The sequence below is a fragment of the Carettochelys insculpta genome, chromosome 29 (genome assembly GCF_033958435.1).
Source record: "Carettochelys insculpta isolate YL-2023 chromosome 29, ASM3395843v1, whole genome shotgun sequence".
Lineage (NCBI taxonomy): Eukaryota > Metazoa > Chordata > Testudines > Carettochelyidae > Carettochelys > Carettochelys insculpta.
The window spans coordinates 9,508,981-9,522,176 of NC_134165.1; the positions used below are offsets into that span (position 1 = coordinate 9,508,981).

The window sequence follows — 13,196 nt, forward strand, 5'->3', positions numbered from 1 at the left end:
GCCTCTCCAGGACGTCTGTCGAGCTGCAGCGTGGTCCTGTGCACACTTTCTCGTCTCACTGCGCTATGGTACAGCGGCCCCTCGGGGCTGATCTCCAGGCCCTCACTCTACCCCTCTTCTGGGCTGGGCCTGTAATTGACCTGACTCAAATAGATAGGAGCAAACTCAATGAAATAAAACGGTTACGTGCTGTTGTAACCGTGGTTCTCTGAGCTGTGTCGCTCAGACCTATTTAATACCCAGCCTCCTGCCCCACAGTCGGCATAACCGGTGAGAAGGAACCGAGGGGCAGTCGGGCAGTGGGGTCGTGTTGAGGGCTCCACACCAAGGCCACTCCAGGGGGCTGCACATCCGGCCCAACAGGGCGCAGCCGGGGTAAAAGGTTGAGTGAGTCCTGCCCCGAGTGTGTGCACCTACCTCGAACGCAACTGGAAACCAGCAGTTACAAGGCGAGGAACCATTTCATCTTCTCCCAACCGTGCCCCAGGGGCTGGTCCTCCCTGCCACTCCCCCTCCGGGATAGCTGCAGCCCCCAAACCCCTCCAGGGCTCTCAGCTGGCCTGTGTTACTGGCTCGCACTGCTGCCTGAGGCCAGCAGACACCAGCTGCCCCAACGGCTGGGCCAGGTGGGAGCATCATTCCCCACGGCCCTCACCCAGCGCTGCCAGGGCGCCCGCCCTCTGCCCACGGCCCTCGCCCAGCCCTGCCAGGGCGCCCGCCCTCTGCCCACGGCCCTCGCCCAGCCCTGCCAGGGCGCCCGCCCTCTCCCCACGGCCCTCGCCCAGCGCTGCCAGGGCGCCCGCCCTCTGCCCACGGCCCTCGCCCAGCCCTGCCAGGGCGCCCGCCCTCTCCCCACGGCCCTCGCCCAGCCCTGCCAGGGCGCCCGCCCTCTCCCCACGGCCCTCGCCCAGCCCTGCCAGGGCACACACCACCCCTCCAGATCCTCTCACTGCACACTGCTGACTTGTGCTGCTGGGTTTCCCTGCAGAAGGAGAACCAGCCCCAGGCCCTACAGTGTGAGGCCGTGTACCAGGTGCACAGTATGCCCTACAAGATCCAGCCCCAGGAGTACCCCAGTGAGGTCCTGAAGGTCAGTGGCTGCCTTGGGGCCATGTGTAGGGTGGGGGGTGGGCACATTGGGGGTGGCTGGGACAGAATCAGAGCCCAGCCTGTGGCAAACCCAGCCCCGGGCTAGCTCCTTCCCCTGCCCTGCACAGCCCTGCTCTGGCCGCTCTGCACTGGGAGCCAGGGCCTGGCAACAGGGGGCCGTTCCCCACGAGTCGGGGGAGCCCATGGTGCCGGGGGGTGCCAGGCTGCAGGGGGCAGGGAAGTGTCAGGGCTCTGCGTAGCAGGGAGCGGGGTGCTGTGTGGGGCGCTGCAGGGAGAGGAAGTGGGGTTTGTGCTGCACCACCAGAGACTAGAGCATCGAGCTGTCAACTTGGTCGTTAAACTGCCTGGCAGGTCGGCGTCGGTGGGGCCCAGTCCCGGCGCTGGCAGCTGCTGCCGGCCGCCTGACCTCCCCGCACGTTGCTCTGGGTCAGGTCTCTGCAGAGGCTGAGTGTCCTGTGGGGGGAGCTGTGCTCCAGTCCTCTGGAGGCAACCCTGGCCCAGCCCCCTCCGGCAGTGCTGCAGGCAGGGACCCGGGGGTGGGAGATACCCAGCCCCTGCCTGACCCCTCCCATCGGCAGGTGTCCACGGCGATTCAGTGGGCCAAGCCTGAAAGCAGCCAGGGGGTGCCACTGTGGATCATCATCCTGGCCATCCTGCTCGGGCTGCTGCTCCTGTTGCTGCTCATCTACGTCCTGTACAAGGTGAGTGGCTGGCAGGGCTGGCCCCTGCCGACAGGTTGCGTGGGGCCAGCAGGCCTCCCTGAGCTCAGCCCGGCTCGCTGCCACGTCAAGCGACAGAGGTGCCAGCTTCCCCGGGTAAGCAGCTTCACTGCCCGTGGGCATCTGCTGCTCCCCAGGCACCGTGCCATGCAGGCCCTGAGCCAGCGGGGTGGGGTCGCAACACTCGAGCAGCCCCCCGCTCTGGTGAGGTTCTCCAGCGCAAGGAGGGAGCTCTCCACGGGGTGGTGCCCACATGGCAAGCCCTTACAGCTCTGTAACTTGGGGGTCAGTGGGGACTGGGAGCCAGGACTCCTGGGTTCTGTGCCCAGCTCTGGGAGGGGTGGAAGGTGGGGCAGGCACGCTCAGCGCTGTTGGGACCTGGGGCTTGCGAGCTCACTGCCTTGCCTCTTCCTCTTGTCTCTGCAGCTGGGATTCTTCAAACGCTCCCTGCCCTACGGCACAGCCATGGAGAAGGCTCAGCTCAAACCACAGGCTGCCTCAGAGGCATAGCGGGGCCAGGGTCGCCCAGCTGCTCTGGGCATCTGGGCTCTGTCTGTCTGTCTGTCTAGTTTGCTTTGGCTGGTGTGGCTGCCTCAAAGTGGCATCGGGGAGGGGCACTGCAGCCTGGCACAGCAAGGACTGGCTGCATCCAGCAAGCCTGCCAGTGGGGCAGACACAGACCTGAGGAGGCCCCACCATGCGGGGGCCATAAGCTGAGCCCACAGGACTGCAGCAGCAGCTGGAGAATCCCCTGCCTGATCTGTGCCTGTGGGGGTGGAATCTCTGCCTCTCCTCAGTGCCAGACCCTGGCAGCTGCCCACTGCCCTCTCTGGGCACCCCACCCTGCAGGCTGTGCTCTCCAGCCATGGCAATACTTGAAGGCTGCTGGGAGGCCCTGCTGGGCTCTGTGGAGTTGTAGGCTCCTCCCATGGCACAGCATGAAACGCTGTCCCTCCGTCCGGCCAGCATTGGCACAGGGTCATGGCGTCTGAACTGGACAGTTTACAAGCTGCCCGTCCACTCGGACACGTCGGAGCATTGCCGGACAAGCACAATTGCTCCATCCAGCCACTGCCACGGAGCTGGGTGGGACTTCCTGCCTTCCCCAGTCTGCTTCCTGTTGGGGAGAGCTCCCCCAAGGACATGACGGGCATTTTCCAGCCAAGGGTCCTCAGGGCCACACTCAGCGATGCCAAAGATAGCAGTGTAGGAAGCCGAAGCCACGGCCCGCCAGCTGCGCCCACACCAGCACCAAGCTGGCAGCCCGCCAGTGGCGCGGTGGGGCAGCCCAGGCCTGGGGCCAGGCTTCTGGGCAATAATTTAAAATCTCTCCAAGTGCAATAAACCCGTCCACGTCAGTATTAATCTGATTAATTCTTATCAGGAATTTTCTTGTGTGGTTGGAGGTCTGGCCCAGGTGCTCCCCGCTTTGCACTGACCCCAGCCGCAGGGCCAGCCGCCTCCCTGCCCCAGCCCCACCTGCAGCATTCTAAGTTATTGTGTTGTGTCTCCTGTCTGAAATCCCGGCATGGCCCTGCGCTGCCCTCGACACAGGCCCTCAGGGATGGCTGGGCTGCCTCAGGAGCAGCTTGGCAGAATGCCCATGAAGAGCCCTGGGTTTGCCCTGGCACTCCTGTGTGGCCACCTGCAGACTCCACCATGGAGAGGGCAGGGCCAGAGCAGCCTCTTCCAGGGGCTCTGCCTATTGCCCTGGGCCAACTGTCCTAACACCAGTGCCTCCCCTGCAGGCGTCCCTCCCAGCCCAGTACCTGCTCTCACCCCCAGACCACACCTGCTCGGGGTGGACACTGCGTGGAATAGCCCAACGCCAGCACTGCCTGGGGTGTGAGCTACTGTGCAGTCAGACCCTAGCTCAGACCCCGTCACTGAAAGCCCGGCCGGCACACCCTTCTCAGGGCTGGGAGCCCCTCCCTCTGCCAGGCTAAGCCAGAGCCCTGGGCCCAGCTCCGGGTGGGCTCAGCTGAGCCTGATGCTTGAGCTGTAACAGGCGCTCCCATGGCTGTTCCGGCTCCAGATGTGGCCACTGCTGCCTGAGACCTGGCCAGTAGCCTTCCTTCCTCTCCCCCCAGCCACGGGGCAGGGGATGGAGGATGGGTGCTGGGGTGGGGCTTTGGCAGCTCCTGGAGTCTCTCTCACAGGAGCTTGGCCCGTTGGGAAGGGGCTCAGCTGAATCCCCAGGGCGAGGGCAGCCAAGTCGGAATTGCACTACAGCCAGCCTCCCTGCTGGGGTGGGGGGCCTCCTGGCATTTACCCTTCCACTTTGTATGGGCTGTTCCAGCCAGCCCCCTCCCCTCCTGCACCCGCCGGGTGAAGGACAGCAGGTGTCCAGGGGGCAGACCCCAGCGGAGGTGCCCCTGGTGCTGTGCGTTGGGAACCGTCCTTGGGTCTGAGGCCCTGGGCGGATGCTCCCCCGCCCCCGTGTCCTGGGCTGATTTGCTGGTGCTTTGAGCAAAGGGGGGGGAAGGTGGAAATTATAAGGAGAGGTTGTGTCCCCCCGAGGATAAGTGACGGGGGGGCTGTTGTCACTCATGGGGGGGGGGGCTGCTTCCTGCCTCAGGGAGGCGCTCACTCTGTTGTTATTTTATTATTAAATGTGGTTCAAAGACACCTGCTGCTCTGGTCCTTGACAGCTGCGCCCGGGTCACCCTCAGTGGTGATTAATGCATGCGAGAGGCACAGCCTGCGCCGTGGGACCGGGCGGTGTGTGCGTGTGGCCTGTGTCACTGCCCCCTGCTGGGCAAGATGAGACTGCGTGTGCCTGTGCGTGTGTTACTGCCTCCTGCTGGGCAGGATGAGACTGCATGTGTGCTACTGCCCCCTGCTGGGCAGGATGAGACTGCGTGTGCCTGTGCGTGTGTGCTACTGCCCCCTGCTGGGCAGGATGAGACTCTGTGTGCCTGTGCGTGTGTGCTACTGCCCCCTGCTGGGCAGGATGAGACTGCGTGTGCCTGTGCCTGTGTGCTACTGCCTCCTGCTGCTTGGGGGGGCTCTGCACCTAGCGGTGTGTGCCCGCTGCTGCCCCCTGCTGGGTGGGAGAGGGGGGCTCTGTGCACCTAGGGGTGTGTGCCCGCTGCTGCCCCCTGCTGGGTGGGAGAGGGGGGCTCTGTGCACCTAGGGGTGTGTGCCCGCTGCGTCCCCCTGCTGGGTGTGTGTGGGGGAACCTATGTGTGTCCCCAGAGCCTGGATGCGCATGTACCCCTGCCCTTGGGACCTGTTTGTGCTATTGTGTTTGCTATGGGCGTGAGCATAGGACCTGCGACCCTCCGCCGCATCCCCCCAGCCTGCGTGGGTCCCGGCTCTCTGCGCAATGCAGGGGGAGGGTGGGACTGCAGACACGCTCCCCAAGTGTCAGGCAGCTAAGCTAGGCAACAGCCGAGACCACGAAGGGCAGGGGGTGCCCAGCTCCAGGCTCCCACCTGCCGTCCAGCCCCCAGCTGGGTCCTGCGCAAGCAGAAGCAGCTCCTTGCCCTCAGCCACAGGGCTCTGCACATTCACCCAGCGGGGGGTGACCCGGCTTCGATTGCCCATGTGACAGAGACCCCATCTCGCAGGGTCCAGCCCCAGCTGGGGGGCCCAGGGTGTTCTGTCTGCTCTCTAGCGCCGTTAGTTGGGGCACTCACCTGGCCAGTGGGGGGACCCCTAGACCAGCGGTGTCCACTGAGTTCACATTGCCACACCTGGGGTTGTCGTCTTCCCATATTCGCCACGTTATGTTGTACAAAAATTTATGGAGCCCCTTCCTGCCCCCCCTCTAAATCAATGTCCTCCCCTCCCCCAGAGCCAGCCCCTCCCCCCCCCCTCTAATCAATGTCATAGAATCATAGAACACTAGGACTGGACGGGACCTTGAGAGGTCATCGAGTCCAGCCCCCTGCCCCAATCGCAGGACCAAGTACTATCTAAACCATCCCTGACAGACATCTATCTACCCTGTTCTTAAATATCTCCAGCGATGGAGATTCCACAACCTCCCTTGGCAATTTATTCCACTGTTTGACCACCCTGACAGTTAGGAACTTTTTCCTAATGTCCAACCTAAACCTCCCTTGCTGCAGTTTAAGCCCGTTGCCTCTTGTTCTATCCTCAGAGGCCAAGAAGAACAAGTTTTCTCCTTCCTCCTTATGACTCCCTTTTAGATACCTGAAAACTGCTATCATGTCTCCCCTCAATCTTCTCTTTTCCAAACTAAACAAGCCCAGTTCTTTCAACCTTTTTTCATCGGTCACATTCTCTAGACCTTTAATCATTCTTGTCGCTCTTTTCTGGACCCTCTCTAGTTTCTCCACATCTTTTTTGAACTGCAATGCCCAGAACTGGACACAATACTCCAGCTGAGGCCTAACCAGTGCAGAGTAGAGCGGAAGAATGACTTCCCGTGTCTTGTTCACAACACACCTGTTAATGCATCCCAGAATCGTGTTTGCTTTTTTTGCAACAGCATCACACTGTTGACTTATATTTAGCTTGTGGTCCACTATAATCCCTAGCTCCCTTTCTGCTAGAGTCATTCCTAGACAGTGTCTCCCCATTCTGTATGTGTGAAATTGATTGTTCCTTCCTAAGTGGAGCACTTTGCATTTGTCCTTATTAAACTTCATCCTGTTTACTGCAGACCATTTCTCCAATTTATCCAGATCATTTTGAATTATGACCCTATCCTCCAAAGCAGTTGCAACCCCTCCCAACTTGGTATCATCTGCAAACTTAATAATTGTACTTTCTATGCCAATATCTAAATCATTGATGAAGACCTTGAACAGAACTGGTCCTAACACAGACCCTGCAGAACCCCACTTGTTACACTTTTCCAGCAGGATTGAGAACCATTAAGAACTACTCTCTGGGTACGGTTATCCAGCCAGTTATGCACCCACCTTATAGTAGCCTCATCTAAATTGTATTTGCTTAGTTTTTTGATAAGACTATCGTGAGAGACCGTATCAAATGCTTTACTAAAGTCTAGGTAGACCACATCTACCGCTTCCACAAGGCTCGTTATCCTATCAAATAAAGCTATCAGATTAGTTTGACAAGATTTATTCTTTACAAACCCATGCTGGCTGTTTCCTATTACCTTACCACCTTCCAAGTGCTTGCAGATGATTTTTTTAATTACCTGCTCCATTATCTTTCCTGGCACTGAAGTTAAGCTGACTGGCCTGTAGTTTCCTGGGTTATTCTTATTCCCCTTTTTATAGATGGGCACTATCTTCTTCTGGAATCTCTCCTGTCTCCCATGATTTTCCAAAGATGATAGATAAAGGCTCACCTACCTCCTCTATCAGCTCCTTGAGTATTCTAGGATGCATTTCATCAGGCCCTGGTGACTTGCAGACATCTAATTTTCCTAAGTGATTTTTAACTTGTTCTTTTTTATTTCAACTTCTAACCCTACCCCTTTCCCACTAGCATTCACGATGTTGGGCCTTTGTTCAGACTTCTCACTGAAGACCGAAACAAAGAAGTCATTAAGCATCTCTGCCATTGCCAAGGTCCCTGTTACTGTTTCTCCCTCCTCACTGAGCAATGGCTTTACCCTGTCCCTGGTCTTCCTCTTGTTTCTAATATATTTATAAAAAGTCTCCCTTTATGCCTGTAGCTAGTTTGAGCTCATTTTGTGCCTTAGCCTTTCTAATCTTTCTCCTGCATTCTTGTGGTGTTTGCCTATATTCATCCTCTGTAATTTTTCCTTGTTTCCATTTTTTAAACAATTCCTTTTTTATTTTGAGATCATGCAAGATCTCCTGGTTAAGCCAAGGTGGTCTTTTTCCATATTTTCTATCTTTCCTACGCAGCGGGATAGCTTGCTTTTGGGCCCTTAATAATGTCCCTTTGAAAAGCTGCCAACTCTCCTCAGCTGTTTTTCCCCACAGTTTTGCTTCCCATGTCCTCCCCTCCCCCAGAGCCAGACCCTCCCCACCCCCCTAAATCAATGTCCTCCCCTCCCCCAGTGCGCCTGCTTTTCCCACTCCTGCCCACCCCCAGAGGCCGCTGTGGTGCCAGACCTGCCTGCAGCATGAACACAGCCGACCACTCAGGTAAAACAACTGCCATCCTGCAGCACTTCCTGGGCTCACAACGTAATTTATTAGGCTATGAGCTTTCGCGGGACAGACCATTCGAACTGCAGCCCCTCTGAAGCAGAAATGTATTTTTGCAGGGATGGGGGGGTGGCTGTTTGGTGCTTGCCCCTATTGGCATTTAAACAGGTTAGAATCAAACTAGAAGGGACCTCCTGAGGTCTCATCCCGTCCCTGGCACTCACAGCAGGGCCCAGCCCCACTGCATCCCCCCAGAGGTTTTTAGCTAACCTGCCCCTACATACTTGAGAGCAGTTATACATTCACCACCCCAGCAAGGATCAAACTCGTAACCCCAGGGCTCTAAGCACCGCACTCCAGAGGAACAAAGCAGGGCACACACACACTCCTGCTGCTCGAACCCAGGTGGCCACCCCCCTGCCTCTCACGTGCTAAGCAAGGGCTCTGCCCTGCGTGCTGGCGCCCAGGCCTGCGTTACTCATGTGCGATCTGTACTAATCGTAAGGACACTGTGGCTGCGTCCGCACTTGCATTCCTCTTTCGAAAGAGGCATGCAAATGAGGGGAATCGAAAATGCAAATGAGGTGCAGGTTTACATATCTGGCACCTGATTTGCATATCCTTTGGAAAGCGGTCCTTGCAAAAGAAGAAAAGCAGGGTAGACGCTGCGCCTTCGAAAGTAAGACCCATCTTCGAAAGAACCCTGCCCTCTTTTATGGGAAGAAGGATTCTTTCGAAGATGGGGTTTACTTTCGAAAGAGCCGTGTCTACACTGCTTCTCCTCTTTCGGAAGAAGCTCTTTTGAGAGAAGAATATGCAAATGAGGTGCCAGATATGTAAATCTGCACCTCGTTTGCATTTTCGATTTCCCTCATTTGTATGCCTCTTTAGAAAGAGGAATGCAAGTGTAGCTGCAGCCTGTTTGTCCAGAAATTCCCAGCATCACCTTGAAGGCTCTATTGTTACAGCCATAATTGCAGACTGATATTTTGAAGTAAATTGAACCTGGCCTGGTTGTTGTGCTCGTTTGACATGGCCACACTGCCCCCTGCTGGGCCTGACTGGGCTACAACCCCTGCTGGCAGGGTAAGACCAAGTCCAGTCGGGGGGGCCCAGAATCACACACTGACCCCTTGGGTGGAGGTTCCTGACTAGCTGCTCCCTCACCCTGGGAGGTGGAGGGTCTATGACCTATCACAGCTGCCCAGGCAGCTCTTACCGGGGTCCAGCTGTGGCTCTGAGACCCCCTCAGCCCCTGCCAGCCAGAGCAAACGACACAGGCAGCTGGGGTGAGCCAGCACAGAGATGCCGCCCTCGTGCCTCCGCCTGCCCTGCCCCACTCAGGAATGTGCTCTGGGGGCTGCACTGCAGCTGAGAAGATTGTTCAGCTCCCACACCTGCCCAGGCTCCCCAGCCAAGAGCCTTGGGAAAAGAGCCAGGCCATGGCCCCCCAGCTCCAGCACCCCACCCCAGAGACCCTCCCAATCTGACTGCGAATGCACCACAGCCACCTGCCTCTCACGGGCCCATGCAGCTCCCAACCTGACCCATGGTACCCGCAGCCAAGGGCCAGCAGCAACAGGCCAGCCCTTACCAGGGGACCCCATTTATTCCTATGGCAGGATGTAACCCCGGGGCGAACCAAACCTGGGCCCCTGGTGCACAGTGTGTGAGCCCCTTCCACATGAGCTAACAGCTGGGCTGAGGCTCTAGGAGCGACTCTGTCTGTTCCCCTGTGAGTGTCTTTCTCCCACTACATGGGACAGTGACCGTCACCCAGTAGCTGTGCGGGTTACACTGACCTGCACACTGCCCAGCTGACGGGACCCTCGTAGGCTGGAGTCCTTCCAGCCTGCTGCACGGGCTGGGCCTGGCCAGGCTGAACCAGCCTTGGTACAGCAACAACCTTCTGTCAACTGGTCACCCAAGTGCCCATCTGAACCCGGCCTCCCCGGGGCAGAACCTCTGTGGTGGGGCTCGCACCCCAGGCGAGTCACCTTTCTCCCAGCCCCCTGCCCCCTGCCCCACACACACTCAGGGTTTGGCTCCTGGCAGAGGTCTCTTCCCCAGACCCCAATCACAACCGTCCTTGGCCACTACCCCAGCCCCAAAGCGCCTGCCAGCCTGTGTAAGGTCTGTGCTGCCCACCCTGGAGCCAGGCCAGCAGAGCCACTGCCTGAGTCTGTGTCGGGGTGAAAAGCCAGGCGCAACCCTGGCTCGTGCCTGCACAGGGCGGGTGCCACCTTCACTGGCTGCGGTGGATGGAGCAGAGCAGCTACGGATGTGCCTGCTGGCTCAGGCGCATGCTGGCTGGGGCTGGGCAGCCAGACTCCTTAAGGCAGGGGCAAGGTAGGGCCCAGAACCGGGAGCCTTGTGGTGTAACTGGTGCTCCCAGGGCCTTCTGGGCACAAACTGACACAGTGAGCCAGGGGCCATGGCCAAGGGCACCCCTGGAGGCTGGCCTGTATGCCAGGCCAGTGCCCTGGTCCCAGGGCCTTGGCACGCAGACCTGCCCCATGTGCAGCGCTGCCCCCTGCTGGGCCTGAGTGGAGCACCAGCCCCTGTTGGCGGGTAAGACCAAGTCCAGTCCATGGGCTGGGGGGGGCGGGGGGGGGCAGAATCACACACGGACCCCATGGGCCCTTTGCCATTCACTCCTGCCCCACCAGCAGGGGCACAAATGGGCAGCTGGCTGGGTTGGGCATCGGTGTCACCTCATCACACTTCCCTGAGAGGCCAAGTGTGTGTGTTCCCCCCACCCACCAGGTGCCCTGGGAAGGAGAGTGTGGTGTGTCTGTTTGTGTGTGTAGTCCCAGCTGGGTGGCCTGAGGGGGAGCGTGTGTGTGTGTGTGTGTGTGTGTGTGTGTGTGTTGCCCTCCAGCTGCTGCAGGACCTGTGTGCAGTCCCAGCTGGGTGGCCCGAGGAGGAGCATGGGGGTGTGTGTGTGTGTTGCCCTCCAGCTGCTGCAGGACCCGCTCTGTGAACTAAACCCTCCTTGTGCCTATGACCTGCCCCATACTCACACACCTGCCCAGCTGCCTGTTGCTGCGTGGACTGGACGGCGGAAGCCTGTGCCCTCTGCCAGATGCCATCAGTCCTGGCTGGTGCCGTCACTCACTGGACGCTGCAAATTCAGCCCAGATGCCACGATGGGCTCACCGGTGCTGGGCTGGTTCCCTGGGGCCGAGCTGCAGCGAGTGGCCAGGGGAGGCCGGGCAGAGCCCTGCCATGCCGCAACTCCCTCTGGTGCCAAGGGCCGAGTCACCAACCACCACGGCACTGGTACGGCCGCGGCGGGCGTCCGCCCGAGTCCGGCAGGGGCTTGTGCTGTCCTTCACTGCCCCAGGGGGGTGTCACATCCCAGCGATTCTTGTGGCAGCAGCATCACACTCGGGATCATCACCTCGGCCCCAGTGCCTGTTGCAGCCCAGCACCTCCCAGAGCCACCCAAGCTCACCCAGCAACATGGGGGAACCAAGGTCACTAGAGGGTGGGGGCAAGGACGGGATGCAGCCTGGATCGCCCACTGTGTGCAGGGTAGGGGTGAGATTGGGCTGTGCCCCACGTGCTGCGGCCTGGAGAGCGCTGCCCCCACCCCAGCAGGAGCCAGAGGGCTCCCTTGGGAGGCAGGGCACGAGGCACACACAGTCCCACCCTATGGGCCTTGCTGTCACAGAGCTTGGGAGACAGGCTCACAGACACCACCCCCCAACCACCACCAGCTACTGACGTGTGACTTGGGATTCTTAAGTAAAAAAGTCCTCCCCGTGCCCTCCCCGTTGGGGTGAGTCGCATGCCCCAGTGTCAGCAGCGCTGGTGTGACCCGCCCGTCTCCGTCCGCAGCAGAGGAAGTGCGTGGGGCTCATCAGAGCAGCTGCCCCAGCAGGAGTGTGAGTCTGGAAGGAGCCACTGGACTCTGGTTTCTGCTGAGCAGACCCCAGGCCCCCGTCCCACGCCTGCCTGCCAGCAAAGACTGGGTGGCCATAGCAGAATGTGGCCACCAGAGGGCGCCAGGTCCTTACAAATACACCGCCAATGCCAGAGCCCCGCCCCCAGGGAGGGGGTGTGCTGGCCCTGCCCTGTCCCCCAGCTCTGCTGGTGCCCTCGCTCCTGCTCCTCTATCCCAGCCCTGCACCTGCAGGAACTGGCCCCTGCCTCAGCACACCACAGTTGCCCACCCTAGCTGGGGCAGTGATGCCCCCACAGCCGGCCTCCTCCCGGCACGGGCCAGGTTCCTGCCCCCCCGGGCCAGGGCAGCAGCTGCGAGGCGGCTCCTGGCCCAGCTGGTGAAAGCTAACACCGCCAGCCGCCGAGGCCCCCAGCGGCACAGGACGTGCTGGCTCAGCAGGGAGAGGGATTCCCCAAATAGCAACACCCCACACCACCAGGGGCCAGAGCTGCTGCAAAGCGCCCTATGGGGCAGGGGTGAGGCTGGTGCCCCCTCCCCTCAGTGCTCGCTAGGCCCCACTGACTGCACTCACCAGTCACCCCCCATATCTCAGCCTGTGCCCTCTGTCACTCTGGCATGGCTGCAGCACCGCATGACTGCTGACCTCTGTGTTGCAACAGCTCCATGTGTCCTCAGCCCCCCCCGCCCCCCCGTCCCACGTGGCTGAATCCCCATGTGCCTCTGAGCCTGCCCCCTGCAAGCCCAGCCAGAGACTGGGATTTAACTCCACTTCCGCTCCTGAATGTTTGTGCCCTGCTGCTGTGCATCTGGTAAACAGCTACCCGGCCCTGGAGGTGACTGCATCAGTGCTGGGTGACTGCTCCCTGCATAGGGTGGCTTGCTGGGTGTTACACACCACTGGGCCCTGCCCCAGAGGTGGCTGCATCACAGTGGTCAATGGTAGCAGTGGGAGCCTTCTTGGGTGGGTGCTGTTCAGGTGCAGGGGAGGCTCCTGTGTCTCAGCTGGCACGTGAGTGTTTGCAAACAGCCCCGACTTGCGGTGGGTTCCCAACGCTGACCACTGCTATTCCATCTCCCCCCCTCGAGGTAAAGCCGTTTTCTTAGCGCAGCCGGTTCCAATCCCTCAGGTTGCTGCTCATAGACCTTGGGAGATCAGTGCCAGTTCACGCAGACTCCAGGCCAGACCTGAAGAGGTGGCAACCTCACCGTGCCTTCAGGGTGAGCTGGCACCAGTGGACATGTGCTCATATTCCTGCACTCTGGTTCTGGCCCCAAACCCAGCCTCCTCCAGCCTGACCTGCAGCCCTGGCCTGGACATGGGGGTGGGGGCAGCCTCGTCTGGGGGGTGCTGGCCTGGCGCTCTGGAGACCTGGAGGTGATTGCTGGCTTGGTGCC

General features: G+C 59.9%; 1 protein-coding gene across 2 annotated transcripts in view; it reads left to right on the forward strand.

Annotated features, from left to right (window-relative positions):
- The window catches only part of ITGA5 (integrin subunit alpha 5), a 60,329-nt gene extending 55,888 nt beyond the window's left edge, over window positions 1-4,441 (forward strand). For both annotated transcript variants that reach the window (XM_074980303.1, XM_074980304.1), the window contains exons 28-30: window positions 989-1,090; window positions 1,689-1,811; window positions 2,256-4,441. In XM_074980303.1, the coding sequence (XP_074836404.1) occupies window positions 989-1,090; window positions 1,689-1,811; window positions 2,256-2,339 (309 nt within the window). In that variant the 3' untranslated portion in view covers window positions 2,340-4,441. The remainder of the gene's footprint in view (window positions 1-988; window positions 1,091-1,688; window positions 1,812-2,255) is intronic.
- The last annotated feature ends 8,755 nt before the right edge of the window (window positions 4,442-13,196 follow it).